Here is a 25,872-nt window from a genome sequence, read left to right on the forward strand (position 1 = left end):
GATTATAAAGAGTGCATGTAGAAATACGTATTGTTACTGTTTTTGATTTGGTCACATTGGCAAGTGGGAGCCGAAAACAACGCGTTAATATCTAAATTAACGACATAAAAGTGTTACTCGTAATGTGTTAATTCTAACGTAGCCAAAGATATAATTGTCACATGTTTATGAAAATACACCTGGACAATAAATCCCCGTTTTATATTACATATTCTCTAGTTAATAAAATCAAAATCACGAACGCGCAATCGGTTTGAGCGCAGTGAGCATAGCAGAGAAGAGAAGAGCAGAGCAGAGAGTGTAAGCAAGCAAGTAGCAGCAGTCGCCAGAGCACCGTAGAGTTGTGTAACACGGCAACGGGCAACGTGAACGTGAACGTGAAGAACGAACGTGTGTAATATAGAATTTGGATTTAGTTATTGTGCGCTTAAGCAGAAACAACAACAGCAGCATGGCGCTCGAGTTGGATGCGAAAAATGCGGCGGCGACTGGTGATGCTGCGTCTGGTGTCACTGGCAAGGCCAAAGCCAAGGAGAACAAGAGCAACAACAACAACACTGTAACCACAGCCGGCGAAAAGAACTTGGTCAATGGCAGCAGTAGCAACGCATCGAAGAAGAAAGGTGCGTTAAACTATAACATTTCCGACCCCCTTCTCCACTTCTTTCTTCTTCAATAAACTGCGTTAACTGTTTGTTGTGTGAGCTCCAAAAGTGCGAGATTTGCGAGTAAAAACGAAGAAAAGAAAAAATACTCAATCACATAACATTTTTTTGCGTTACGTAATATGTTTTCTATAATGCCTTAAATGCGGCTCGCTGTCTATTGCTGGGCGCTATTGTCGTTGCCCCCAGCAGCAGCAGCGGCAGCGTTGCGTATGTTTCAATTGCATTTGTGTAAGTGGGAGTTGCGTACAATGTGCACTCTGTGTGCGTGAGAGGAGTGCTGTCTCTATGTGTGTGTGAGTGTGTGACTTTACATGTGGAAGAATGTTTTGTGTGTATGTATGGCTATGTACATTAACCCCTTGCAGCAGATGCGGCGCCCGTAGTTTTGAATGTTTAACCTACAATTACCACGTGCTTCTCTCTTTAAGTCAAATGCATGCAACAAAGAATTACACACACACATTCACGCACCCATGCAAGTGCAAAGCATTAATCTTGGCAATTATGTAAATCATGTTTTTTTTAATTTACACCACCCCATAGTATAAACTGCATTTCTCTCTCTCGCTGCTTCTCTTTGCTCTCTCTTGCGCTCTTTATTGTTTAAATAAGTGCTTCTAATTTTGAAATTTCACTTGAGTTTGATGTAATTTCAATCTCTGCAACTGAAATTTGTATGTGAAATGCTTCGCTGATTATTGAGGTTTTTCTTGCTCTACTCTGAGACAGTCGCCAATGTCTTATCAGCGAGTAGCTCTGATTTTGTTTGTGTTTCTCTCAGTATTTGTTTTACGACGCTCGTACGCACACATATATAATACATATGCATGTGCATTCATTAACATGTGCATGAGCATGGAGCCGGTTACAGTGAAAGGCAAAAGTTAGCACACACTACCTCTGTTATGTAACAGTCAAGTAACATTAACATTAAGAAAGGTCAGTCCTCTAATTTAACAGTATTTATTTATGTTAATATGTAGACTGTTTAGTTCAGGGGTGCTCAAATTCGTCTTATGGCAGTGCGTCTACTAACACAGACACAAGAAAACGTGTACATATGTAGCGGCGCTTTTGTGTTGAGGCGCAGCTGTGCACTGAGAGAAATGACGATTGTATTTTGTGTTTACATCCAGAACTACGAAGCATATTACGCATTTTAATAAATCAAAAGCCAACGCAGACAGAAGAATAAGTTCCAGTGCATGTGTTCGCGGAAAAAACAAAAACAAAATACATTGCGGTCAACGAAGCGTGACGACGGAAAGAGATGTAAAGGAGAAACAAGCAAAATTGTTTTTGTTTCGCATGCAAATCGAAGCCCATATGCACGGTGCGTATGGGCGCACTAGCCATAAGCACAGAGCATCTACAAAAACAAAAGTGCACTCAGTGTATAGGCGTTGAGCACCCCTGGTTTAGTTACTCGATTATTATAATTTTATTTGTTTTTATATAATAAATACAACATATTTTCAAACTAGGGGTAATTTTTTATGTTTTAGATATATGGAAATAATAAAACTACAATACAATTGTTTGTGTGTTAGATAAACTATTGACCTAAATTGTATTGAATTTGTTTCGTTGCAGGAGGCAAGAAAAACCGCAACAAAAGCCCGCCCCAAGAAGCCGTCGCCACCGAGACTGATGCAGCTCTGAGCAATGGACATGCGGGGAAGGCAGCGGCAGTTAATGGCAGCGATGTGGCCGATGCCAATGCCAATGTTGTGGCCGACAAGGAACTACCAACAGCAGCCGCAGCAGCAGAAGGCGAGGAGGGAACTAAAGAAGCTGTGGCTGATGGAGATGAAGCTTCTGGCGAGGATGTCGATTTGGATGCGTTGCATGATGTGGGCATAACGGTGAACATCAGCAGTCCCGGCGCCGATGTGCTTACGGTGCAATTGTCGAGCATGGAGCTGGTGCAGGAGATACATCAGCTGCTGATGGATCGTGAGGAGACATGCCACAGGACCTGCTTCTCGCTGCAGCTGGACAACGTGACGCTGGACAACTTTGCCGAACTGAAGACCATTGAGCATTTGGATCAGGGATCGACGATACGCGTCGTCGAGGAGCCATACACAATGCGTGAGGCGCGTATTCATGTGCGTCATGTGCGCGATCTTCTCAAGAATCTGGATCCAGCTGATGCCTACAATGGCATTGATTGCATCTCGCTCACTTATTTGAAGACAATCACACAGGGTGATCTGCTGGACAAGAAGCGGACACGCCCCGATTCCGTTGACTGCACGCCACCCGAGTATGTGACGCCCGGAGTGCGTGAGCCGCCACTGCTGCCACTGCATCCGAATGTGAAGAATGCCAAGGGACCACAGGCACTCAAGGTGCTGACGACTTCGGCCTGGAATCCGCCACCCGGTCCACGCAAGCTGCATGGAGATCTGATGTACTTGTATGTGGTTACCATGGAGGATAAACGTTTTCACATCTCTGCCTGCTCGAAGGGCTTCTACATTAATCAGTCGACAGACGATTGCTTCAATCCCAAGCCAGACAATCCCAGTCACTTGAGTCACTCGCTCATCGATCTGCTCTCACACATTTCGCCCTCGTTCCGACGCGCCTTCCAGGCCATCCAGAAGCGTCGCACCATGCGGCATGCCTTTGAGCGTGTGGCGACTCCCTATCAGGTGTACCAGTGGTCGGCACCACAACTAGAGCACACCGTAGACGCCATACGTGCCGAAGATGCCTTCAGCTCCAAGTTGGGGTAAGGAATTAAAAAATAAGTACAATTGCAATTACATAACTGATTCGTTTATTTGTCTCGTTACAGCTACGAGGAGCATATTCCTGGCCAGACACGCGACTGGAATGAGGAGCTGCAGACAACTAGAGAACTGCCACGCAAGACACTGCCAGAGCGTTTGCTGCGCGAACGCGCCATCTTCAAGGTGCACGGTGACTTTGTGACGGCGGCAACTCGTGGTGCCATGGCCGTCATTGATGGCAATGTGCTGGCCATCAATCCCGGTGAGGATGCCAAAATGCAAATGTTCATCTGGAACAACATATTCTTCTCGCTGGGATTCGATGTGCGCGACCATTACAAGGAGCTGGGCGGCGATCATGCCGCATTTGTGGCACCACGCTATGATCTGCATGGCGTGCGTGTCTACAACGCTGTGGACGTGGAAGGTCTCTATACACTGGGCACAGTTGTGATTGACTATCGTGGCTATCGCGTCACCGCCCAGTCGATCATTCCCGGCATTCTGGAGCGCGAACAGGAACAATCTGTGGTCTATGGCTCCATCGATTTCGGCAAGACGGTGCTAAGCCATCCCAAGTATCTTGAGCTGTTGCGTCAAGCGGGCAAACACTTGAAGATCTTACCACACTCGGTGCTCAATGAGCGCGATGAAGCCGTCGAGCTGTGCTCCTCGGTGGAGTGCAAGGGCATAATTGGCAACGATGGCCGTCATTATATACTCGATTTGCTGCGCACGTTCCCGCCAGATGTAAATTTCCTCAAGCTGCAGGATGTGCAGCTGAGCAAAGAGCTTACCGAGATGGGCTTCCCCATTGAGCATCGTCATAAGCTGTGCTGCTTGCGCCAGGAGTTGCTCGAGGCATTCATTGAGGATCGCTATGTGACCTTCATACGCATTGCCGCCGTGCATCTGCAGTCACTCAATGCCAAAAAGCAGGCAGCGGCTACCGCGGAGAAAGAGCTGCCTGCCATTGCCGAGAAGCAGCAGGAGGAGCAGGCAGAGAAGCCAGAGGAGAAACCAACCGAAGAAGCAAAAACAACAGCCGAGGAGAAGCCAGCGGAATCATCGCCAAGTGCCACCGAGACCAAGAGTGCTGAGGCCATGGTGAATGCCATACGCGAAGCACAGTCGAATGTCGCCATTTCAAACGAGGTGCAGGCCGCCGAGGTGGTCAAACGCGCCTGCTCCGCTGTGGGGTCGCTCAAAGAGAAAGAATTTGATTTCCGCTTTAATCCCGATGTCTTCTCGCCGGGCATTCGTCACGTGGATGGTCCTGAGGGCGGCTCCCAATCGCTGGCCAAGCAAAAGAAACTTGTACAGGATGCCGCAGAATTTCTGGTGCTTAAGCAAATTCCTGCCTTCATCAAGGAGCACATGGCTCACTCATCGCCGCCCATTGATGGGCAGAGCTTAACCGACTCGCTGCACAGTCATGGCATCAACATTCGCTACCTGGGCAAGGTGATCAAAATGCTTGGCCAGATGCCACGCATGGATTATCTGCATCGCATTGCCATCATGGAGCTGATTGTGCGTGCCACCAAACACATCTACTACACATACATGCAGAGCACCGAGCCACTGCATCTGTCCGCTGCGATTAGTCACTTCCTCAATTGTCTGGTGACCACGGGACCAGTAAATCCCGCCGTCAGCAGCGAGGAGGCGCACAAGAAACAAACGCGCAGCAACGGTGGCAAGCACAACAAACACAACAAGTCTGCCAAGTCGTCAAAGCCACAGCAGGCAGCTGCCACCCAACAGAATGGAGGTGGCAACTCTGCAGCTGCTGGAGGCAGTGCCAATGGATCAAATGGATCGAGTAGCAGCTCCTACGACTGGACACTGGTGACGCCTCGCTCGCTGTGGCAGCAGATCCGCAAGGAGGCGAAGGCATACTGGAACTGGGAGTTGGATTGCGATTCCATTGAGGCGGCTGTGTCCAAATATGGACTGCAGCGCATCAGCTTGTTGCGTGCCTTCTGCCTCAAAGTAGGCATCCAGGTGCTATTGCGCGACTACAACTTTGAGTCGAAGCACAAGCCCACATTCAGCGACGATGACATTGTGAACGTGTTCCCCGTGGTGAAGCACATCAGTCCACGTGCCACAGATGCCTACAACTTCTACACCACGGGTCAGACCAAAATCCAACAGGGTCTGCTCAAGGAGGGCTACGAGCTGATCAGCGAGGCACTTAATCTTCTCAACAATGTGTTTGGTGCTATGCATCAGGAGAATGGCTCCTGTCTCCGCATGCTGGCGCGTCTCAGCTATCTGCTGGGCGATGCCCAGGATGCGTTGGCCATTCAACAGCGCGCTGTCATCATGAGCGAGCGTGTCAATGGCATTGACAATCCCTCAACAATTTTGGAATACGTAAGTTTAGCTGAATATGCTCCCTCTGCTCCATTATTAAACATTGCAATTTCAGGCACATTTGTCGCTCTACTCGTTTGCCAATGGCCATGTGGGTATGTCGCTGAAACTTCTTTATCGTGCTCGCTATCTGCTAGTGCTTATCTGTGGCGAGGATCATCCCGAGGTGGCACTTATCGATGTAAGTACAGCAGCCTAAATTCAGCAGCAATAAGCTCATTTCTTTCATTTCAACCGTCCACAGAGTAACATCAGCTTAATCCTGCACGCGTTGGGAGAGTACGAGCTGTCGCTGCGTTTCATTGAGCATGCACTGAAGCTCAATCTGAAGTACTTTGGCAACAAGGCCATGCATGTGGCGGTCAGCTATCATCTGATGGCACGCACGCAATCCTGCATGGGCGACTTCCGTTCGGCGCTAAACAATGAGAAGGAGACCTACTCCATTTATAAATCCCAGGTTAGTAACTTTATCCCTAATGTAATGCTATTGCTAATGGAAAATCCAATTTGCAGCTGGGTGAGAAACACGACAAGACCCGCGAATCGGCAGAATGTCTGCGTCTGTTGACTCACGAGGCCGTCGCTCTACAGCGCAAGATGAACGACATTTACACCAATGGCAAGTTGACCAGTGATCTGCCACCCATTCACATCACGCCTCCATCGATGGGATCTGTACTGGAAATGCTAAACACAATCAATGGCATACTCTTTGTGCATATCAGGTTCGTCTACAGCGCTCCTTTTAATATATTCAAATATTATAAATGCGTATTTTCGAAATGCTTCGTCTTTATAGCCAAAAGGACATTGTCAAGGTGCGCACCGAAATAGAAAAGCATTTGAAAACAAATACCGAAGAGAACGAAATTACGGATGCTCTTAAAACAATTGTGGCCTCGGCCAACAACAATGAAAATACATCTGAGACTGAGCAACCAAAGGAAGACTCAACTGCTGCAGGAGAACCAGTCAAACCCACGCAGCTTACAAATGGAGGTGATGCGACCACGACGGTTTCTAGTTGAATGCATCCATCATGTCCACAAGCCCTACAAAGCAACTACAACAAAAGCAAAAGCATTAGCAAGAAGACAAAACTACAATAATAAAACATCAAAAACGAAACACGCAAAGAAACAAAAGCAAGTCACAAAATAGTCGAAACTGTTGTCCAAACGTGTGTTCGTTGTCGTACAACGTTATTTCAATTTCATTCGGCGTCTGAGCAAAATTCGTTTATACTGAAGTGAACCCAAAAACAAACACAGATACCCATACCCACACACAAGATAATAATAATAGTAATAAAAGCATATTCAATTATGTGTCCTTTTCTAAAGGCTGCTCTTCTACTGCTCACAGTAATCGTAAAAATATTATGCATAATTATAACTATGTACGGCCATATCCTTAGACGATATAAGGCTTTAAATCATTCTAGCTTTAGTTGAGTCAACAAACAGAAACAAAACCAACTGTCGAGTCACCCTTCGAATCATCACCAGCTACTATTGAAAACAGCAATTATTAGTACACATCTTTTGTTTGTTTAACATACATATTTGCCTTACGACAAAAATATTATTTTTTTATAGTTAAATAGTCATTACACATTATATATGATATGAAGACATACTGCATACGCATACACATTGCATATCCAAGCATGCATTGTTTTTGTTTTGTTTTGTTGTTCACCTTACCAATAATAAAATAATTACATAAATTATGCTGCGCTGCGCATAACTGAAAGAAATATGAAAGCGCTTGGCATTCATTAGGTATACAACAGTTGAAAGCAAAGTAAATGGTTCTCTTCATCTCTTGTTATACAATTACCATATAGATATATAGAAATATGTATTCATATACATTAAATACACACACCACACATACGGTTGAGTCCTTAATATGCCAAGAAGGACCTGGAACATTTAATCACATGAACAAAATGTTTTTTATTATTAAAAAAAAAGATCAAATAAAAGCGAAAATATTAAAATTCAGAAAGTTTATTAATAATTCTAACTTAACTTAGTGGCAAACCTAATATTAATTATGCTTCTCAAGAATGATGTCAGATCATATAGAGCAGATCATTTACGCTTTCTACACTTGTTGCGACCCTTGCGTCTTCGTCCTGGTGTCTTGACTGGCGACTTGCCGTTCTTGGGAGTTGTTGCCGCAGCTTGTGGCTGCTGCTGCTGTTGCTGCTGCTGCGATTTTGTTGCACCTGCATTGGCGCTGGCATTGGAGCTTGCCGTGTTCGTTGCCGCCGCGCTGCTTTGTTTGCTAATGCGATTCGCTGCGCTTTGACCACTGATCTTCTTGGAGGGCAGCAAGTGCTGGCTGACTAGCTCGCCGAGTACGCCCTGATGCGCCAGCATCGACAGGAACGTACAAATGAACTTGTCATAGTTGTGAGTGCGGCGACTCGCGTCTACCTTGAACATCTGCCGGCGATCATTCTCGTCAGCCAAGTGCTGCTCATTGATGGCGATTTCCGTGTCCAGATTTTTGAGCAGCGACTGCAAGTCTCTCGCTGTAAATGCGCTAGGCTCCAGCAGCGTGGTGGGTGTGTCTGGACGCTGCTGTTCATCGCGTTCGCCCTGCTCATCGGCCTTTAGCAGCTTCTGCAGCGTCCCGGACACAATGGCCTGATTAGTGCGCAACATTTTCAGTTTGTGTGTGATTGCTATCCGTCGGTCCGGCACCACAGCCATCAGATTGAAGCGTATGTCCTGTTCGCCTGTGGCAATGCCCAAACGCTCTGTCATCACGCGACGAAACTTGTCCGTCCAGTCCTCGTGATCCTCCCAACAACCATGGTTCATAGGATAGGGCTTTAAACCGTCGAGTTCAAACAGTTGCCCATTGATGGGCACGAAGCTAACAAAGTGAAAGGCTTCGCCAGTAAAACGACAACTAGCCACACCGGCTCCAGTGCGTTCCAGTCGACGACGTGCCTGCGGCATGGCATGAGAGTTGTGGGCACAGGCCAGCTCTGGTGTATTGCCAATAGCCAAGCCTTTGTTCTCGGGACTCATGCCCTTTGTGTGTACCTTAAGACGACTTAGTGTTTCGCCCAACTGCAGATTATTCTCATTGCAGTTGAGTAGAACGGAAAGCAGGGCGTGGGTGGCACAACTATTGGGTACAACTTGTTGGGCAAAGAATATGCTCGAAATGGCCTCTTCATCCTTAACAAATATTTCGGCAGTCGTCTCAACAATTTTGCGACGCGCCCGACGCTCCTCAATCCAACGAAATAAAAATATAAATCCATACGGACTTTCTATAGGCTTTTGTAGGTCGTAGACTTCCTCTACTTGGACATCATGACCTGGATTTAAACGCGGAAGTTATTATTGATTGCACATTGCAACCCTAAAACTACTTACATCCAAAATCTTCTAGCAACAAGGTGAATAGGCCCGGATCCGATTCAAGCTCTAGCCAACCGTCTGCCAATTGCGCCATTGGCAAAACATTGTTGTTACCGCCATTTCCTGTCGAAGTGCTAGTTCCGCCGCCCGTAAAACTCATATTGAGCGCTAGACAGCGCTATAAAATATCTTTAAGGAATTGAAAACAAATCTCACAGCTAAAATTGTTTTTCTACCTCGCAGGCGTGTGAATGACTGTGTTTCAGTTCGGTCCCTTCAGTGTGAATGATAATTCAGTCGCTACTGTCTGGCAACTCTGCATTTCGTTTATAGTCAGCTGTTTTGACGTAACATTTATTCTTTAATTCCTTGAAATCAGAAAGTAAATTAAGTTTATTTTGGGAAAACATGGTGCGACCAAATTTAATTTTGTTGACCAAACGTGTGCCCCTTATACAATTTCGTAAGGGCGGCTTGGCAGCTGCCAGCAATAAGCCGAGCCCAAGTCAGCAGGCAAGTTCAGGGGATGCGAAAAGCAAAAAGGTTAACTTTATAAAGCCCATTTACTACAGTAGACGTTGCGAATGACAATTTCAACATAATGTGGATTATTAATGCAATATTCTTGTAAATTTTAGATAACGGGTGAACCGGCTATTGAGGATTGGCAGCTGCCTGCACGCTTTGCACGGAAGCCAATTGACCCACTGGAAGCTGAATATATTAACAATGGCGGGATACCTAATTAATATCCTGTAAATCAAAAATATAAAATAACATATATCGCTGTAACTTCTGCACTGGAAATAAATTATTAACAAGTTTATGTATCGAAATGTGTGACAGTTGTTTTGTCATTCGCACGCTTACGCGGTCTATCAACATATGAAATGTGATTTTTACTGTTAACAACATTATCACAGCTTTATCAGCTAAGACTAGAACCCAGGGGGCTCAGCTGATTTCAAATTTTGAGCATTGTAACAGCGCGAGTTATTCCTAACTTAGAACTTGAAATTTTAGTGTTTTACTTCTACAAAAAAAATAAGTCGATTATCTTTGAATACTTTTTTAAATATAGAATTTAAATTATAGTTTACATATTTTTAAAATAAAAAAGTGTGACCAAAAGAAAAAGTACAAAATTTATGTTGTTTCGCCAATAGCAAAATAGTATCATGTCTATTGTCACCGTCTTTCTCTAAATTTATTATAAAAATAATAATCATATTTGTATAAATCAAAATTACTATTTTATTATTCGAAAACTATCGGCTTAGCTATGGAAACATCAAATACATCGAAGTCTGCTTACAGCAATTCTGTTAGAGCTGACTGTTAAGTGGTGAGCAGCATTGTTAAGTGGGGAGCTTTCACGTTATTGCAATTGCCATTCCAATCGGATTCAGTGCTTATCTTGCGCCAATGTAAATCGGACGTGAATTTCTACACGGATACCTAAGTTTTGTCGTTGTCTCCTCTGTCTCTGAACAGTGTGTTTGTTTTGTATTACACCGCGTCAGCCAACCCGTCCCCCGCCCGCACAATCGCCGCCGATGCAAACAAAGAGTGGAAAATTTTCAATTTCCAAAGCAGTCGAAACCTTTTACTATTGAAAAGTTTGCAACGTTCTGCTTAATTGCGTAGCAAAAAATTGAGTTTATTTTTGGCCAGAGTCGAGTACTGGCCTAAATTCCTATTGACCGTATAGACCCTCTTTCTTGGATGGGTGTGAAGCGTAGCATGCAAGTAAATTGGAGCAACAAGGACTGTTTGGGTCTCCGTAAGCGTGTCTGTGGATTGCATCAAACCTGGAAGTGGCTTCACCAGACACCCGCCCTTCACGAATATCTCATCTCGGCCAGCTCGGTGGCAGCAAATACAGCAGCTTGCGAGTCCAAAAGGTTCTAAAGTCCAAAGCCAACCGCGTCGCAACCAAAAAGCAATAAACCAAAAGGAAGGAATACGACAAAAAAAATAACCAAAAAAAAATAAAGCAAGAAAGAAGAATTATAAGTTAAAATAGAAGCGCCACAGATAATAATGAATATAACTAACACAGCGTAGACGTAGGCACACATATAAACATACATACATATACTATAGTATATAAAAGATAGACTACAAATTCAACCTAACCGCAAAGAGAACAAAAACGCTGCGGAGGTCCGTTAAAAACCTGCCCAAAATCATATCAAATAGCAGCTGACGCTGACGTTGACCTTGTTTTTGTAACAACGAGCACCAGAGGAGTGTAAGTGCATTGCCTTGAGAGCTTCCACGCGAGAGTGAAAGAGCAAGAGAGCGAAAGAGAGGGAGAGAGCGCGCGAAAAGAGCCATAGCAACAGCAACATCGACGATTGACTTCCTTGTGAGAGCGCACAGCAACAACAATAATCAAATCGCCGCAGTACGTAATTGTGCAATATTGCATCTGTAGCAGCTGTTTAAAATTTAAACGCTTGTAAAGCGAAATATTCAATATGAGCTTGCTCTTACGTCGCAATTCAAGCCAGTTGCGTCTGCTGCAGCGTCTAGGTGCAGTGACGACCGCAGAAGTCAGGCGTTTTGTCTCAAGAGATAGCGATAACGATAGCAACAATGTAACTGCAGCACAATCGTCGACGACAACAGCAAATACAGCTGGAACAACAGCTGGCAATAAATTGCAGTCAACTAAGCGTTTGAATAACCTGTCTGCAGTTGCCGACACTGATATCAAGAAATCTGTGTTCATTTCACAATCACATGACATCTTCACCAACCTGGCCCTGGAGGATTGGCTGTATAAGAACTTTGACTTCGGCAACCATCATGTGCTGCTGCTGTGGGCTAACGATCCGTGTGTTGTCATTGGTCGCCATCAGAATCCATTTACCGAGGCAAATGTGTCTAGGCTGATGGAACGCGGCATCACATTGGCGCGTCGGAACAGCGGCGGCGGAGCCGTCTATCATGATCGTGGCAATCTCAATTGCACCTTCTTCACACCGCGCGAACGCTACAATCGCAAATACAATCTGAACATTGTGACTCGGGCGCTGTTCCGTGAATGGGCCATCAAGTCGGAGATTAACGAACGCGATGATATTGTTATTAAAATTAAAAAGGTACATCTGGGCATCTGGCGTGAGATGACCTCTAACTATCCCACAATCACTTAGCTAAATTTATTAATTTATTGTGCTTACACTTATACTATTGCTTTACATTGATTTCAGATTTCTGGAACAGCTGCCAAGCTGGGACGGCCTAATGCATACCATCATTGCACCATTTTGGCCAGTGCCAATAAACTGCATTTGGGCGAATCACTGGTGAAGGAGCCAGCCAATTACATCAGTCGAGCAACTGCATCGGTGCCATCGCCTATTCGCAACTTGGTCGATGTGAACCGCAATGTCAATGTGCCGCAATTGCTCTCCGCCGTTGGCTATGAGTATCTGCGCACAGCAGCGATGGCATTGGAGGATGGCGGCAGCACACAGTTGATGAAACAACGTGGCTTTCAGCTGGTCAATCCCACGGAGAGATGGTTCCCGGGCATTGAGGAATTGCGTGCTAGCTACAGCTCTTGGGATTGGGTTATTGGCAAAACTCCCAAGTTTTCGGTAGAAAAGGAGCTGGAGCTGAAGGGCGACAACAGCGGCATGAAGCTCAAGCTAAGCGTTGACGTGGAAGCTGTGAGTTTTAACTAAATTATTATCTTTCTTAACATACAACTAACGAATTGTTATTTCAGGGTCTGATGTCGAAAATTGCAATACAGCTGCCGCAGAGCGATCAGATGGTGCCGGTGGTGACTCCGCTTCAGGGCAAAGCATACAATGAGCAGAATCTGAATGGCATTATTGACGCCCTCAAAATGGTGTCCACCTCGAATGTGCAGCAGGCGATGAACGGATCTATTTGAGTTTTATTCCTTCACCTAACACAATAGCTGTGCCGCTGATTCAGCCATATATAGCCATTTTATAGTTGCATATACATATGTTACATACTTTATAAACGTATAAATATATACATATTTTTTATATTTTATATCAAGAAATTTGCAATAAATTTGTTACATTAAATGTACACACCTTTCTTTTAAAGCATTATATCAGCAGACGAATTCTTTTGTATACATATTACTGATGTATATACAAAGTTTATTGAATAGTGATTAATATATTTAATGTAAGGCACACTTGTTCGCTATTTGACACAAAAAACAATTGATTTTATGGTACGTGGTAAATAATACATTACAAATTGGAATTTACTAAGCCAACGAAGAATACACACAAAGTACGTGTATGGAGAGACATTGCACATTATACGGACACATATACAATTGTGGTGATACTTTAAATGTGCACGGAGTGCACCAGTTCCGGAAGATTCTGATAGTCTGGATCGCGACTGAAGAACTCCATAAGGTAGGCAAAGGTTGGCCGCTCCTTGGGATGCTGATTCCAGCAGCTGTGCATTACCGCAAAAATATAGGCCGGACAGAGATCTGGTTGGGGTAATCGGTAACCCTGATTTACCAGTTCGATGGCATCAGCATTCAGTTTGTCACCGTATGGGGGTGCTCCCAGCGCAAACATCTCCCACAGTGTGACGCCAAATGACCAAACATCGCTGGCATGAGAGAAGATGCCATTGTTGAAGCTCTCCGGCGCATACCAGCGAATGGGCCAACGTCCGCCCTGGGTGAAGTGATATTCATCGCTGCCGGCGCTCAACGAACGCGACATGCCAAAGTCACTGATTTTCGCCTGTCTCCGGGAAGTCAAAAGAATGTTTCGTGCTGCCAAATCCCGATGCACAAAATGTTGGCTCTCTAAATAATGCATGCCTGCAAGTAAAGTTAAGTTAATAAGCAGTACTTTTCAGCCTGTCAAATAAAACTTACCACAGGCAATTTGAGATGCCCAGAGCTTCAACTCAAAGTTAACCTTCAGCTCAGTACTGTGATCCAGAATATACTGAAGCATGGAACCAAAAGGAGCCAGCTCTTGAACCATCATAAGCATATCACCTTTTGAGATGCCAATCAAACGCACAATGCACTTGTGCTCCAGTCGCATCATGACAGATGCTTCGCGCAGAAACTCCTGTTTATTTATGGCTTGCTGCTCTCCGTCGCGCAAAGTCTTAATGGCAACCTCCACACGATTGTCTGGTGCGTTTGTCTGCATCCAGCCCCTGTACACAGATCCAAATTCGCCAGCTCCAATCTCGGCGACCAACTCCAGTTGATCCTTTTGTATGAAAAATCTCTGTTTTGCTGCCTCCAGATCGCTGCTATTGATACCAGCTAATACTCCATCGCCGCTGCACTTGCGCTGCAGATAACTAGCCATTTCACTCTCTGTCGAACCTGTCGATACAACAGAGTCCAGGCGCGATACCTTGTCAGATGAACCCAGCTGTTTGAGCGGTTGATCCATCAGCATCAGCACACCCATTGTCGGTAAATATCCATTGGTGTTCTGGGCCGCAGCGCGTTCCCTTTCAATGGCAACGTCGCTCTTGGTGAAATACTCCACCTCGGCCTCAGTCTTGTGAGCAATTGGCGGCAGCTCGACGGGTGTATTGTTGCGTGGCACATTATACAACTCGCAGCCATCTACATTAAAGTTGCTAAAGTCCGTTGAGAACGAGAGATTCTTAAGCATTGGCGCTGCCACATGCAACTCTTCACTGGCTCTGCTGTTGGGTGATGCACCAGTGGCGCTGCTTTCTGAATCGCTGCGCTTATTCTTTAATTTGGTTTTGCGCAGCGAGTTCATATCGAAGAGTCCCTTCTTAGGGCTGGTCAGACGCAACGAATTGAATATCGAGCTGCTATTCTCCTTTTGTTTCTTCTTGGCTATCGTCAGCGCAGGCACATGACCATGCTGCACATGCTGATGTCCAGAGCTGGTACCTGGATGGTGAGACAACACTGCATTCGGTTCGCTGTGTGTGTCGCGTTGTTTATGTGTTGCACGCGGAATGGTGGCAAAGGAAGGCACTTCCGGCTTGGGCTGAGGTGGCACTGCATACTTCAGACTGACAGGCAGACCATAGGAGAAATGCATGAAATGTTCCACCAAGTGCTCAAGACTTGGCCAATAGGGGCCATCGTCAATGTACAAAAATTTTGACTGCAAAACAAAAATTACTAATAAACAATTATTAAAAATTATTTTTCAAACTCACGCCTGTGGACTCCAATTTAGTGCCGTTCTGATAGAGATCCGCTTGTGAGATGCGAAAGTTTTTGGCCACTTGATCGCTTAGCAAGGTTAGCACGTAGCCCGATGCGGCCGGCGACTCGGAATAGCGCACCAGAAAGCAGCCCGAAGTGTCCACCGTCTGACCCATGGCAAGCTGCTTGCGTTCCAGACGATTGGCGAATTGCATGAGTATATCGATGGCCTCATCTCGTTTAAGTGTACTATGATACCAGCTCTCACGACTAGTATTCGCTGCCGGCAGCTTGTAGTTTAGCAGAAACTCCTCGACAGCTGTTTGGCCAGCCTCCTTGGCCAGATCAAAGGGAAATTCGCCGGAGCTGGTGCGTGGCAAAAGCGGTGCATGTGCTGAGAGTAACACCTGGACGGCCTCCAGATTGCCATGCTTGGCCGCTTCATGTAAGGGAACATATCCGTTTTCAATGTTTCGACCCTCTACATTGGCTTGAGCGGCAATGAGCGTGCGTATGAAGCTGCCAGGCTTCTGACGGCAAGCGTACTATGGAGAGAGATAGAGATTAGTAGCATAATAATAACCCAATAAGTTGATCGACAGTTACGTGAAGTGGTTGACAGCCAAATGCATCCGAACTGTTCACTTGAACGCCAGCATCCAAAAGTAATTTCAGCACGTCTTCATTGCAGTACAGAGCGGCGAGATGGAGCGCTGTTTGGCCATCCTGATTCTTGGCATCAAAATTGCGATAACCGCACTTAAGCAGCTCAAATACCACTTTGCTCTCGTTTTTGCTGGTGGCACGATGCAGCAAATTAGTCACACCCTGACTGCGAGTGTTGTGCGGTGGCGGATCGCCAGAGAGAGGCACCGATAGCTTGGTGATAAGGCCATTGGGTTCCTGTTGATAGTAGTCGACCAGTGTTTCCAAGCCATGTAAAATCTTTGTCTGTCCTTTGTCATCAATCGAGAAGAAAGCATCCTCGCCATGACGTCTTATTTGATAGTGACAGACCTCGCCCTGCAACAATTATTTTGTAGCAAACACACATACATACACAAATCTTAATCATACACATATGTAGGTTGGCAACCTGTTGTTGTTTATGATCGTTATCGCTTTACCTGATACAAAAGACTCAACACAAAATCGCCAGCTGCTGTGCTGCTCTCGCGCACCAGGAATGTCCCATCATCACAACCTGTCAATTAGTATAATTTACAGTCACAATTGAACAAACAATTACATTTGGGGCGAGTCTCGCAAGTCTCTAAGGTACGCACTTTGTTTGAGCAACTCATCGGCGTCCTCGCGTGTCAAGCGGCCGTGAAACCATTTAATATGATCATCGCGTGTCATTATGCTGCCATCTAAAGAATGTGTACTAATATTAATACGGTTTAACGCGTAAAATAAGTTAACAATTAAAACAACTAATTCTCAATAACATTTATCAGCGATGTACATCATTTGCTGCAGTGTGGCTGCAAGTTAAATTTCAAAATCTCCTATATTGCTTCGAAAAAGATACTAAAATACATCAGTTCTGCAGTCTGATTAATTGCGATCAGGAGGAAATCATTAATACATTCAACATTTAATAAATTTCCAGAGATTATAAATCTTTAATCTGAGCAACAGCATTTTTCATTCAAGCAATTTCAAGTCTTATTTTAAAAAATACCAATAATTTGGTCTCCGGTGATTTTTGCAGCACAAAATATATGCAGATTGGTCACACTGGAAAAATCGCTGACAATGTTATCGCGATCACCCTCCGATAAAACATTGCTATAGAAATGCAAAGAGCGGGATGTTAAAATAAAAGATTTAGTTTAATAATTGATCGCATGTGTTTTTATCTTTAATATTTTTTTGTTTTCTTTTTTCCAATTTACTTTTTTAAATGTGAATGATCTACTAAAAACACAGTATTATATTGTGGGCGATTATGATTAGTTTTTTTTTGTGTCTCTCATTCTGTTCAATACAATATATTCATCATTTGTTTTTTGTTTAGGTTATGTGAGAAATATCTTAAGCTTAAGCATTTAAAAAACGACTACAGACTAAGAAAGTAAAGTTTAAATTATTTTTAAATATAAACATTCAATGTCAGAAATGTTTGTTTTCTCTTTCATTCATTTAATATTGTAACTATATAATTATGTATTTTTTTAATTTATGCATTTTTATAATGTACAAAAAGAGCAACTCAAAAGATTTAGCATTTTCGATTTTTAAGAGTTTTAAATCTGCCAATTTCATTGTCGCATTTGTATTGTTGTTGTTGGTTCTTTTAGTATTGTGGCAACTTAATTGACTAATGGTAGATAACTACATACATACATTAAACAGTTACACATTGGATTGAACAGCCACGCCCACACACTAGCATCCCTCCCTAAAACTTATCAACTAAATTGCTTAAGCGTTTTTAGCATTCCAGTTGGTTTTTCTTTTTAGCGATTTATTTCTTTGTTGCTTTTTGTTCTCGGCCATTCATTTTCAGGCATTTTGTTCGAAACTTTTGACAACAATTTGAATTGCAAGTGTTCAGAATTTCGAATCAAATCGCACTCAAACAATTGGCCTTTCACAAGTAATTTAAATAACTGCCATTCAAGTCGCTATTTCTGTTGTTCATGGTAATCTTGTTGTTGTCCTAGCTTGGCATTCTTTAGTTGTTGTCGATCTTGTTGCTTGCTGCTGCTGTCTGTTGTTGTTGTTGCTGTTGCTTCTCCTGTTCATTTCATTCAAAACAATTCCATTAAAAATAACTAAATTCTAATGTAGAATAATTTGTTTAAACATATTATCGAAGCATTAAGAAAGCATAATCTTAGTTATTCATCAGGTTCTTGAAGTTAACCGTTTCATTAAATGTTTGATTTAAATTTATGACTTCTTTGTTATTGTTGTGGTTTGATGTTACATCCATCGCCGCATCTGCCGTCGATGCATTGGATTCTGTTTAATTTCCTTGTGTTGTTTCCCATTGTTTGTTTGTTAATGTTATTGTATAATTAATTCGCTATTGAAGAGAGCTTTTGGGACACTCCATTCACAGTCTTTGATTTAAGGACATCATTTTCATATGAAAAGACAGTTTCCTTCCCATTTTCGACGACACTGTAATACAAGAAAATATCAAAACAAAAATGTGAATTAAGTATACGTAGAGTGTAATTGAGTAAATGTATCAATCTCACCGTTTGGTCATCAATTTCTTGCCATTGACAAACACCGTTGAGGTGGACGTGCGTTTGACAGCGCCATTGCTGTGGTGTCCACCAGCGACGCTGTTGCTGGCGGTGAAGGAAGTGAAACCGCCGGTGGGCATGAAAAAAATCCATCATCGAATAATTGAGCATGGGCGCCCCAAACGGGCTCGCCAATTTGTGCTGATGGTGATGATGATGTCGAGCTGAGCCGCCAATGTTGCCGCCAATATTATGAGTAGTGTGGCCGCCATGACGTCGACTGCTGCTTGTGGCGCCATTCGACTGTGAATAGCCATTGGCATCTGCAATTGTGGACACAATAATGTATTTGTAGTTTGAAAGTGATGATGATACTGATTTCTTACTCACCTCTGAAAAAGTCGGCGAAGGGCGCATTACCGCCAAAGAATTCACGGAAAACTTCTTCGGGGGGGTCGGAACACAAATGGAAAACCGCCCATGATGTCGAAGTCATCAAAGTCGTGTGTGTAATGATGACGGGCATGTGAGCGGCTTTGTGCCCGATCTCCTAGGCCATCCTTTCCGTACTCATCGTAAATGCGGCGTTTCTTCTCTGCAAAATTTCGATAGTTATGTTTAGTTTATTGGCAATAAAAGCAAATACATGTTGTTGGAATTGGATTTTAGTAGAAAACTTTCTAGCTGCGTATTAGACGAGGCCCAAACAATTTGCTGCTGTTTCAGCTGCTGCTGATGTTGATGATGATGAAGAAATGAAGAGTGGTATTTATTGTGGGCTGCGGGTGGTAGCATTAATTCGCCACTTATGCAAAAATACAATGTCGTGCGCATCAAGGTTATTGCCAGTCAATAAACAAAATCAAACCAGTACAAAAAACAAACAAACAACAAAACGGCATAACCTTAAAAAAGGTGTCAAGTCTCCTTTACCAAAAAGTTTGTGAAACGGCGTGCCCTCGAATAAGTTGCGGAAGGTAAACGCCTGATAGCGATTCCCTCGCTTTGCGCCAGAACTCGACCCATAGCTGGGATAATGATAGTCATAGTCATAGTCACGACCCGCCGACGAGGCTGATCCGCCGCTGCTGCGATAACGCGAATAGTAACCACTTGAGGTACTGGCGTTGGCGCTGCTGCTTGCCGATGATTTGTGCAGCGTGGATCTGGCATCGTAGATCCTTCGCTTACGAGCTACATACACATACATATCCATATATACATACTATATGCATCAAATATACGCAACAGCAATAAAAAACACATTGTTCTTGCTTTTTTCCCCATTCAAATTCCCATTACTCCCTTGAAAGTTCACACTTACCATCGGATAGCACTTCATAGGCTTCTGATAATTCTCGAAAACGTTTGTTGGCCTCCTCGAGGTTATCGGGATTCTTGTCAGGATGCCATTTAAGAGCCAACTTTCGATACCTGTGTGATAGCAAAAATTTATTTCATTTCAGGCTTCAGCCTTGTGACTCTACTTTTTACTTACGCTTTCTTCACTTCACTGTCTGTGGCAGTGCGAGCCACATCCAATACTTTGTAGTAGTCCACCATTTTGTTATGTGGCTTGTGGATTATATGTGTGTGCGTGCGTGTGGATTGTGTTATAACCTAGGAACACTTTGTTGCTTCGGCTTCCTTTGATTCAATGGTCTGCTTTTCTAAAATCGCTTCTCGTTCCACAAACTTCTCAAGCACAACTGCAATAGACAAAACCAATAAGAGTAATACATAAATTAGTTCGAAACTACAAAAAAAGAGTTAGGATCAAAATACCGTTAAAGAAGCAGCATTTAGCAAAACAAAAAAAATAAATGTTATTACTTTTTCGGGTTTCTTCCTAATTGTTATTTTGAATAGCAACACAATGCCTACTAACAAGGCAAGCAACAGCATAAACAAAATAACAAAGTACTCGTGCTCGTGCTCAGTTTTCATATTATACAAGTATGTGCAAGAAAAGGCAGCACGATTTTTTGTTTTGTTGCTTCAGTTTTTTTTTTTTTTTTGCTTGCTTCGTTTGTTTCGCCGTTCTTCAGCCCCACATTTCGAGTTCAATGTCGTACGAAAACCTCATTCTCATAATGCGCGTCGCCCACATAGTCTCACACACACACACACACTTCGAGAGACACACGCGAGCTTTCGGGGTGAGGACAGTGGCAGCAAAGTGCGCATGTGTAGGGCGTTCAGCAACCGCGCTGGAAGCAGCGACAGTGACTGTCTGTCTCTCTGTCTCATTCACGCGCATGTAAACATGTTATGAAGGTATGTTTGTTTGTTGTTAGCTTTGGCTTCACGCTACTCGCAGCAATTGAGCTATTGGCGCCCATCTCTAGTCCCATTGTTTCTCTCACACACATTTTCGTGCAAAATAGTCGCTAATTTCATTTAATTTGATTTCATGCAGACTCCTTGACACAATTCTCTTTTAGTTTTATTTTTTCTATCAAATAAAATTACAACGCCAATTCATTTATCCGACTTGCTGTTAAAGTTGCTGTTGTTGTTGTTAATCGTTGCTGTAAGCTAATCTGTGTCAATTGTTTCTGTGTTGCCAACGAAAGTGCTCTACAAATTAGCCCCGTAGCTGAGTGACAAACTTTATTGCGGCACTTAAGCTTAACACACATACGCACAAGTGTGACTGACCGTTTCGTTAAGTTTTTTTTTTCGTTACGTTGTGTCAGTGTTGAACAGCGTGGGTTGCTTTGCTGAGTTCTTTCGTTTATTTATTATTATTATTTATTTATTTTTCGTTTATTTAGCTGATATATATTTATGTTCGCTAAATGAAAACTATATCAAGTTTGTAATACAAATTAAAGTTATTCAATCAGGTGCAGCTACACTGATTCGACATTAATAAAATATTATCAGGTATCATAAAACCGAGCACAGTCACCTACAGAGTCTTTTATTTATTTTTATCTAATTTATATGAAGCGTGTGTGTTGCTCTTCGTACATATTATAAAATGTAATAAATTTCACGCATTTACGATAGCAAACTATTTAACTTAAGCCATATATACGTCACAAAAGAGAAAGATAAAAATATAAATCAAAATATATGTACACTTGAAGCATGTATGGAAAAATGTGGGTTTAAAATTCTGCTAATCGCATTCGATAGTCAAGTTTATCAGCAGGCGAAAATGGTTAAATAATGCTATATTTATCTGGGCAGAACTTTGATCTAAAAATGAATATACAGTTAAATATATATGTATATTCTTCTTTTGGGAAAGATTAGATTCAAACTTCTATTAATTATTACCAGTTTTCCTGTGAATCTCATCCTTTCAATAGTGTCCTTTCAACAGTGTCTGTCACAAATGCACAGTTTTTAAATATTTTATGTTTTTTATCTGAGGCACGTAAACATTGAGTCACTCAATCAATCACTCAATGTTGGATTGCACTGTTTTTAGATAACAAAAAATGTTGCAAGCAGAAATCAGAAATAATAAAAATTGAGTGCCAGGTTCCACCGAGATTTGAACTCGGATCGCTGGATTCAGAGTCCAGAGTGCTAACCATTACACCATGGAACCAACTTGGCCAGCTTCGCTAACTTGGCACATATCAGGGAGAGAGCAACGCACTGCGCATGCTGGGATAAGAGTGACAGAGAAGGACAATCACTGTCTCACTCAATGCAGCTGATTGAACTTTGTCCTCAACTTTTAAATGATGACAATGGCTCAGGGCATTGAGAACAAGAAACTCAAAACAAAGGACGCTAGCTCAAAGTTTACAACAAAGACTAAACAAAAAACTCTAATGACTTTTTTCTTTTTATTTTTTGTTGAATACCATTGTTAGAAATGAAATGGAAATGTCAACGCGATTATGTTGAATAATCAATTTTCACCAAACACATACGCTAGTTGAATAGAGGCATTTAGAAATTGATTATACATATAGAGTACACGTAAATACGTACATATGTACATATGTATGTATGTAGTGTCTATATACCTGTTGACATATTCGGCATATTCTAGGTCGTAGGTGTAGGAACTTGTAGCATTGTCTAAAAGCAGCAAATGACGACGACGACGATGAATACGAGAGCGTCAACGTTGTCGACCGACTTGCTTTTGGTTGGCCTGACCAGACTATCTGTATGACACACTCGTCTTGTCTTGTCTTGTCTTGACTCGTCTCGCCGGTCGCACGTCAGCGAACGAATGGAGAGCGAGAGCGAGAGGGAGAGTGAGAGGGTAATAGGGTTGGGGGAAGATGGAGCAGAGACCCGCTGCTGGTTGATGACTTGGATTTCACAGCTGCTGACTCAAATCGCAGCAAATCTGTCGACTGACTGACTGACTATCTCATCGGATTGACACTTGCTTTAATTCAGTATGCCAACCACCCGTTGAGTGGGCGTGGTGCTGGCATTTAAGGCATTCGCTTGTTTATTGTTTGTTTGCCTTCTCCAATAGCCGGCAGGCCAGGCAAGAGGAATGGTTGCCAGGTGAAGTAAATGGAAAATACCCTGCAACTCAAGCTACTTGCTGCATTATGATATGGAGAAGTAACAATCAGCAAAACTTACAGTTTACATCGCATTAAATGACATTTAAACATCTAACGTCTACAACTTGAACATTTATATGAAATATGAAAACATTTTAAAAGCAACAACTTTGTTGAAAGTTATCTCAATTTGCTGTCTTCATGACTATAACTTTTCCAATACGATTATTCTTTCAAAATTTGGCAACATCCGTAATTTAGCATTCTTATTTATTATTTTCAATTTGTAATATTTTCTCCATTCTCTTTCACTTTCTTAGATAATGTCAATAGATTTAACATTTATATTAAAGTGAGATAAAAAACATTCCAAAAGAAAAAAATTTCTTGAAATAAATTTATATTGTTGTCGCCCGAAAATAGAATACTTTTCCAATGGGATTAATCTATTGAAATTTCATAAGATTTGTCTTATTCGTATTAAAGTTGTCTTTATTTGATACCTATTTTAGACTTGTGCAACGGGTCAACAAAAACTTCAGAATATATATTATCTTCTTTTTCAGATTTTATTTTTAATTGATTGGAATAAATTTGGTAAAATTTGTACATTTTTATGCACGATATAAAAGTTTTACAGTTCTAGGATTGTCTATAAAATTTGAAGACGTTAAAGATGAGTTGACCGTGTGAATGCAGTAATGAGACTTCTTGTCTCTAAGTTCAATATCCAGGGTATTTCAACAACAAGATTCAGTGCGCTTGCGCTGCCTACGCAATGGTGGGCATCAAACCTGAAACCGCTCCAAAAATTATGTATGTGTAGTTAATGGTTGTTGCTGCCCATGTGGTTGCTTTGTGGTTGTGTGGCTTGCAGAGTTGCTGCTGCTTTTGCCAGTTGTTGTTAGATATGCAAATTACATCACCATTGGCAACGGCATCAGCATCAGCATCGGCATCGGCTTCGGCATCGTTCGATAGACACAAATACCGTGTGCACGCACTACCAGACTGCTGAGAAGATTTTCACACTTTCCCATTTCGCGGTTTGTTGTTGCAACATGTTTGTTTATAAACGCTGTTGTTGTTGCCTGTTACTCGCTCATACGCACTCAATTAAAGTGTAATTGTGGGGACGTTGTTGCGTTGATAAACAAACATGACACGACACAATCAGCTGCTCTAGCTGAGCTGAAGTGCAACAATTGATCGCGAATCAACAAAATCTTCGCGGCTGCAGCAGAAGAGGCAGAGCAAGAGGGAACATTGGGCAACAGTTGGTTGCGTGTTAATTACACGCTCTGCGTGCTGAGCCACTTTTCTGATTGATTTTCCTCGTCTAGCTGTAATTGTTGTTGCTCCTCATTTTGCCATAACCCACTTCTTGTGCAAATGCAACAGACACAAACACACATGCAATGGCAAAATGAAAACTGATAGGCCGACGCAAAGCAAAACGCGCGATAAGAAAACGTTGCGCATTTGTACTCGCATACTCACACTCACACACACATATATGTACGGGGGGCGCTTAAGAAAAGTCACGCAAGCAAAAGCAGCAACGGAGAGAAGTAAACAACAACAACAACAACAACGACTCACTCACACTTTACATTAGCCAGCGAAAACTCTTGCTGCAATCGTCGATTTATTTGTCGTAGTTGTCGTAGGTATCGATGCAGTTGTTATTATTATTATTGTTGGTTGCACAAACATTATTAACAAATATAGCAGCAGCAGCAACAACAATAAATCAAAGCTCTGCTAGGAACGCGCACGAACGCGGCAATGAATCGTTTAGGACTGAGCGCACAGATCTCTTAGTAGTTCAAAGCAGCTGACAAAGACGCCACTCACAGCGTTGCCATATCTGACTAACTGAGTGGGAGAAGATAGAGAGAAAGAGAGTGAGTAAGAGTGCCTATCTATGCGTGTGTGTGTGTGAGTAATATCGACGCCGGCGCCGCATTCGTTCAATATGCATTCACCTATTGTTGTTGCAATTTTGTATGCGTAGCTGCAGTGAACCGGAAGTAATTACATACGTGAATTTTTGCAATATTTGCAGCGCTTTGTTTCGTTTTCGTTTTTATCATTCCATCATTCGGAATGTGTGTGCTTTACCTTATCAACATAGTAGAGAGCGCTTGACACAATCAAAAGCTCGATGACGCGCAGATCACTCAGTTAAAGTGAATGTTGGTTATTTTTTGTTTTTATTTTTATTTTGCCTGGTTTACCCCCTTTCTAAGAAGATATCATTGTGATTCATTCATTCAGCGGAAATTTGCTATTAGCTTTAATACCTACTAGCTCTTTTTGGCAAGCAATACTAACACATAATGCGAATAAATAAATGTATATCTACTAACAAATATTGATTATAAATTTGCATTTCAAATATATATAAATTTTATAGTCAGAGTTTATATGCTGTATCTTTGAGGCGGCAGAGCGCAGCAACAAAATGTTAACATAACAAATTTGAATATTTAATTTTAGCCCTCACACTAAGCACCTCGGCGAGGTGTGTGAGAGATTGAGAAGAGAAGAGCGGCAGACTGCCGGCCAAGCAGCGGGTGAATCGCTAACGCCGCACAGTGTTGCGAATCCACTAATGAAAGAATTGATCAATTAATTAAATTAATAAAAAGAGTGTTAACTCAATTTTCTCCCATTCGAGTGAGGAACAGCTGTCTGGTATCGAATTCCAGAACTGATTCTACAGTTCCATAAGCTTTTCTAGTCACGACCTGCCTTGTTAAAATGAAAGTTTTATGTCTGCATATTAAATACGATATTCCAA

At 42.6% G+C, this 25,872-nt stretch overlaps 7 protein-coding genes and 1 non-coding gene across 9 annotated transcripts; 4 read left to right on the forward strand and 4 right to left on the reverse strand.

The window, feature by feature from the left end:
• The first annotated feature begins 61 nt into the window (after window positions 1-61).
• LOC132789136 (protein clueless) lies at window positions 62-7,210 on the forward strand. The gene is made up of 7 exons (XM_060796923.1): window positions 62-623; window positions 2,262-3,408; window positions 3,475-5,791; window positions 5,847-5,972; window positions 6,036-6,251; window positions 6,308-6,519; window positions 6,594-7,210. The coding sequence occupies exons 1-7, from the start codon at window positions 452-454 to the stop codon at window positions 6,820-6,822; spliced, it is 4,419 nt and encodes a 1,472-aa protein (XP_060652906.1). The 5' UTR covers window positions 62-451; the 3' UTR covers window positions 6,823-7,210.
• Window positions 7,211-7,299: 89 nt separating this feature from the next.
• LOC132789138 (ubiquitin carboxyl-terminal hydrolase calypso) lies at window positions 7,300-9,447 on the reverse strand. Its single transcript, XM_060796926.1, has 2 exons — window positions 9,199-9,447; window positions 7,300-9,140 (listed from the first exon to the last, which is right to left on the reverse strand). The coding sequence occupies exons 1-2, from the start codon at window positions 9,341-9,343 to the stop codon at window positions 7,894-7,896; spliced, it is 1,392 nt and encodes a 463-aa protein (XP_060652909.1). The 5' UTR covers window positions 9,344-9,447; the 3' UTR covers window positions 7,300-7,893.
• Window positions 9,448-9,481: 34 nt separating this feature from the next.
• On the forward strand, window positions 9,482-10,019 carry LOC132789144 (uncharacterized). 2 transcript variants are annotated; one of them, XM_060796932.1, is made up of 2 exons: window positions 9,482-9,726; window positions 9,822-10,019. In XM_060796932.1, exons 1-2 carry the CDS (start codon window positions 9,592-9,594, stop codon window positions 9,930-9,932), a joined length of 246 nt encoding a protein of 81 aa, XP_060652915.1. In that variant the 5' UTR covers window positions 9,482-9,591; the 3' UTR covers window positions 9,933-10,019. The 2 variants fall into 2 exon arrangements, with proteins under 2 accessions (XP_060652915.1, XP_060652916.1); XM_060796933.1 differs by having other exon boundaries at window positions 9,484-9,696.
• A 556-nt stretch (window positions 10,020-10,575) lies between these two features.
• Window positions 10,576-11,179, forward strand: LOC132789146 (uncharacterized). Its single transcript, XM_060796934.1, has one exon. The coding sequence runs from the start codon at window positions 10,909-10,911 to the stop codon at window positions 11,092-11,094; it is 186 nt and encodes a 61-aa protein (XP_060652917.1). The 5' UTR covers window positions 10,576-10,908; the 3' UTR covers window positions 11,095-11,179.
• A 184-nt stretch (window positions 11,180-11,363) lies between these two features.
• Window positions 11,364-13,263, forward strand: LOC132789139 (lipoyltransferase 1, mitochondrial). The gene is made up of 3 exons (XM_060796927.1): window positions 11,364-12,293; window positions 12,405-12,866; window positions 12,926-13,263. Exons 1-3 carry the CDS (start codon window positions 11,667-11,669, stop codon window positions 13,094-13,096), a joined length of 1,260 nt encoding a protein of 419 aa, XP_060652910.1. The 5' UTR covers window positions 11,364-11,666; the 3' UTR covers window positions 13,097-13,263.
• Window positions 13,264-13,306: 43 nt separating this feature from the next.
• On the reverse strand, window positions 13,307-16,855 carry LOC132789137 (tyrosine-protein kinase Shark). Its single transcript, XM_060796924.1, has 6 exons — window positions 16,654-16,855; window positions 16,495-16,571; window positions 15,974-16,390; window positions 15,379-15,912; window positions 14,087-15,323; window positions 13,307-14,029 (listed from the first exon to the last, which is right to left on the reverse strand). Exons 1-6 carry the CDS (start codon window positions 16,727-16,729, stop codon window positions 13,536-13,538), a joined length of 2,835 nt encoding a protein of 944 aa, XP_060652907.1. The 5' UTR covers window positions 16,730-16,855; the 3' UTR covers window positions 13,307-13,535.
• Window positions 16,856-17,297: 442 nt separating this feature from the next.
• On the reverse strand, window positions 17,298-24,850 carry LOC132789142 (dnaJ homolog subfamily B member 6). Its single transcript, XM_060796930.1, is given in 9 exon segments — window positions 17,298-18,502; window positions 18,583-18,719; window positions 18,721-18,896; window positions 18,964-19,027; window positions 19,029-19,168; window positions 19,507-19,767; window positions 19,898-20,007; window positions 20,072-20,282; window positions 24,673-24,850. Coding segments are annotated over 8 exon segments (1,059 nt in total). The 5' UTR covers window positions 20,137-20,282; window positions 24,673-24,850; the 3' UTR covers window positions 17,298-18,396.
• Trnaq-cug (transfer RNA glutamine (anticodon CUG)) lies at window positions 22,067-22,138 on the reverse strand. Its single transcript has one exon. It is a non-coding gene; the product is annotated as a tRNA-Gln (tRNA).
• Window positions 24,851-25,872: the final 1,022 nt, after the last annotated feature.

The sequence above is a fragment of the Drosophila nasuta genome, chromosome 3 (assembly GCF_023558535.2).
Source record: "Drosophila nasuta strain 15112-1781.00 chromosome 3, ASM2355853v1, whole genome shotgun sequence".
In the NCBI taxonomy this organism is placed as follows: domain Eukaryota; kingdom Metazoa; phylum Arthropoda; class Insecta; order Diptera; family Drosophilidae; genus Drosophila; species Drosophila nasuta.

Coding starts and splice junctions, on each gene's coding strand:
- LOC132789136 (XM_060796923.1), top strand. CDS start 452: ATGGCGCTCGAGTTGGATGCGAAAAATGCGGCGGCGACTGGTGATGCT. Junction 624..2,261: donor CAACGCATCGAAGAAGAAAG/GTGCGTTAAACT, acceptor GTTTCGTTGCAG/GAGGCAAGAAAAACCGCAAC. Junction 5,792..5,846: donor CCTCAACAATTTTGGAATAC/GTAAGTTTAGCT, acceptor TTGCAATTTCAG/GCACATTTGTCGCTCTACTC.
- LOC132789138 (XM_060796926.1), bottom strand. CDS start 9,343: ATGAGTTTTACGGGCGGCGGAACTAGCACTTCGACAGGAAATGGCGGT. Junction 9,141..9,198: donor GTTGCTAGAAGATTTTGGAT/GTAAGTAGTTTT, acceptor GTTTAAATCCAG/GTCATGATGTCCAAGTAGAG.
- LOC132789144 (XM_060796932.1), top strand. CDS start 9,592: ATGGTGCGACCAAATTTAATTTTGTTGACCAAACGTGTGCCCCTTATA. Junction 9,727..9,821: donor GGGATGCGAAAAGCAAAAAG/GTTAACTTTATA, acceptor TGTAAATTTTAG/ATAACGGGTGAACCGGCTAT.
- LOC132789146 (XM_060796934.1), top strand. CDS start 10,909: ATGGGTGTGAAGCGTAGCATGCAAGTAAATTGGAGCAACAAGGACTGT.
- LOC132789139 (XM_060796927.1), top strand. CDS start 11,667: ATGAGCTTGCTCTTACGTCGCAATTCAAGCCAGTTGCGTCTGCTGCAG. Junction 12,294..12,404: donor TTGTTATTAAAATTAAAAAG/GTACATCTGGGC, acceptor CATTGATTTCAG/ATTTCTGGAACAGCTGCCAA. Junction 12,867..12,925: donor TAAGCGTTGACGTGGAAGCT/GTGAGTTTTAAC, acceptor TTGTTATTTCAG/GGTCTGATGTCGAAAATTGC.
- LOC132789137 (XM_060796924.1), bottom strand. CDS start 16,729: ATGACACGCGATGATCATATTAAATGGTTTCACGGCCGCTTGACACGC. Junction 16,391..16,494: donor TGTTGAGTCTTTTGTATCAG/GTAAAGCGATAA, acceptor TAATTGTTGCAG/GGCGAGGTCTGTCACTATCA. Junction 14,030..14,086: donor GGCATCTCAAATTGCCTGTG/GTAAGTTTTATT, acceptor CTTTACTTGCAG/GCATGCATTATTTAGAGAGC.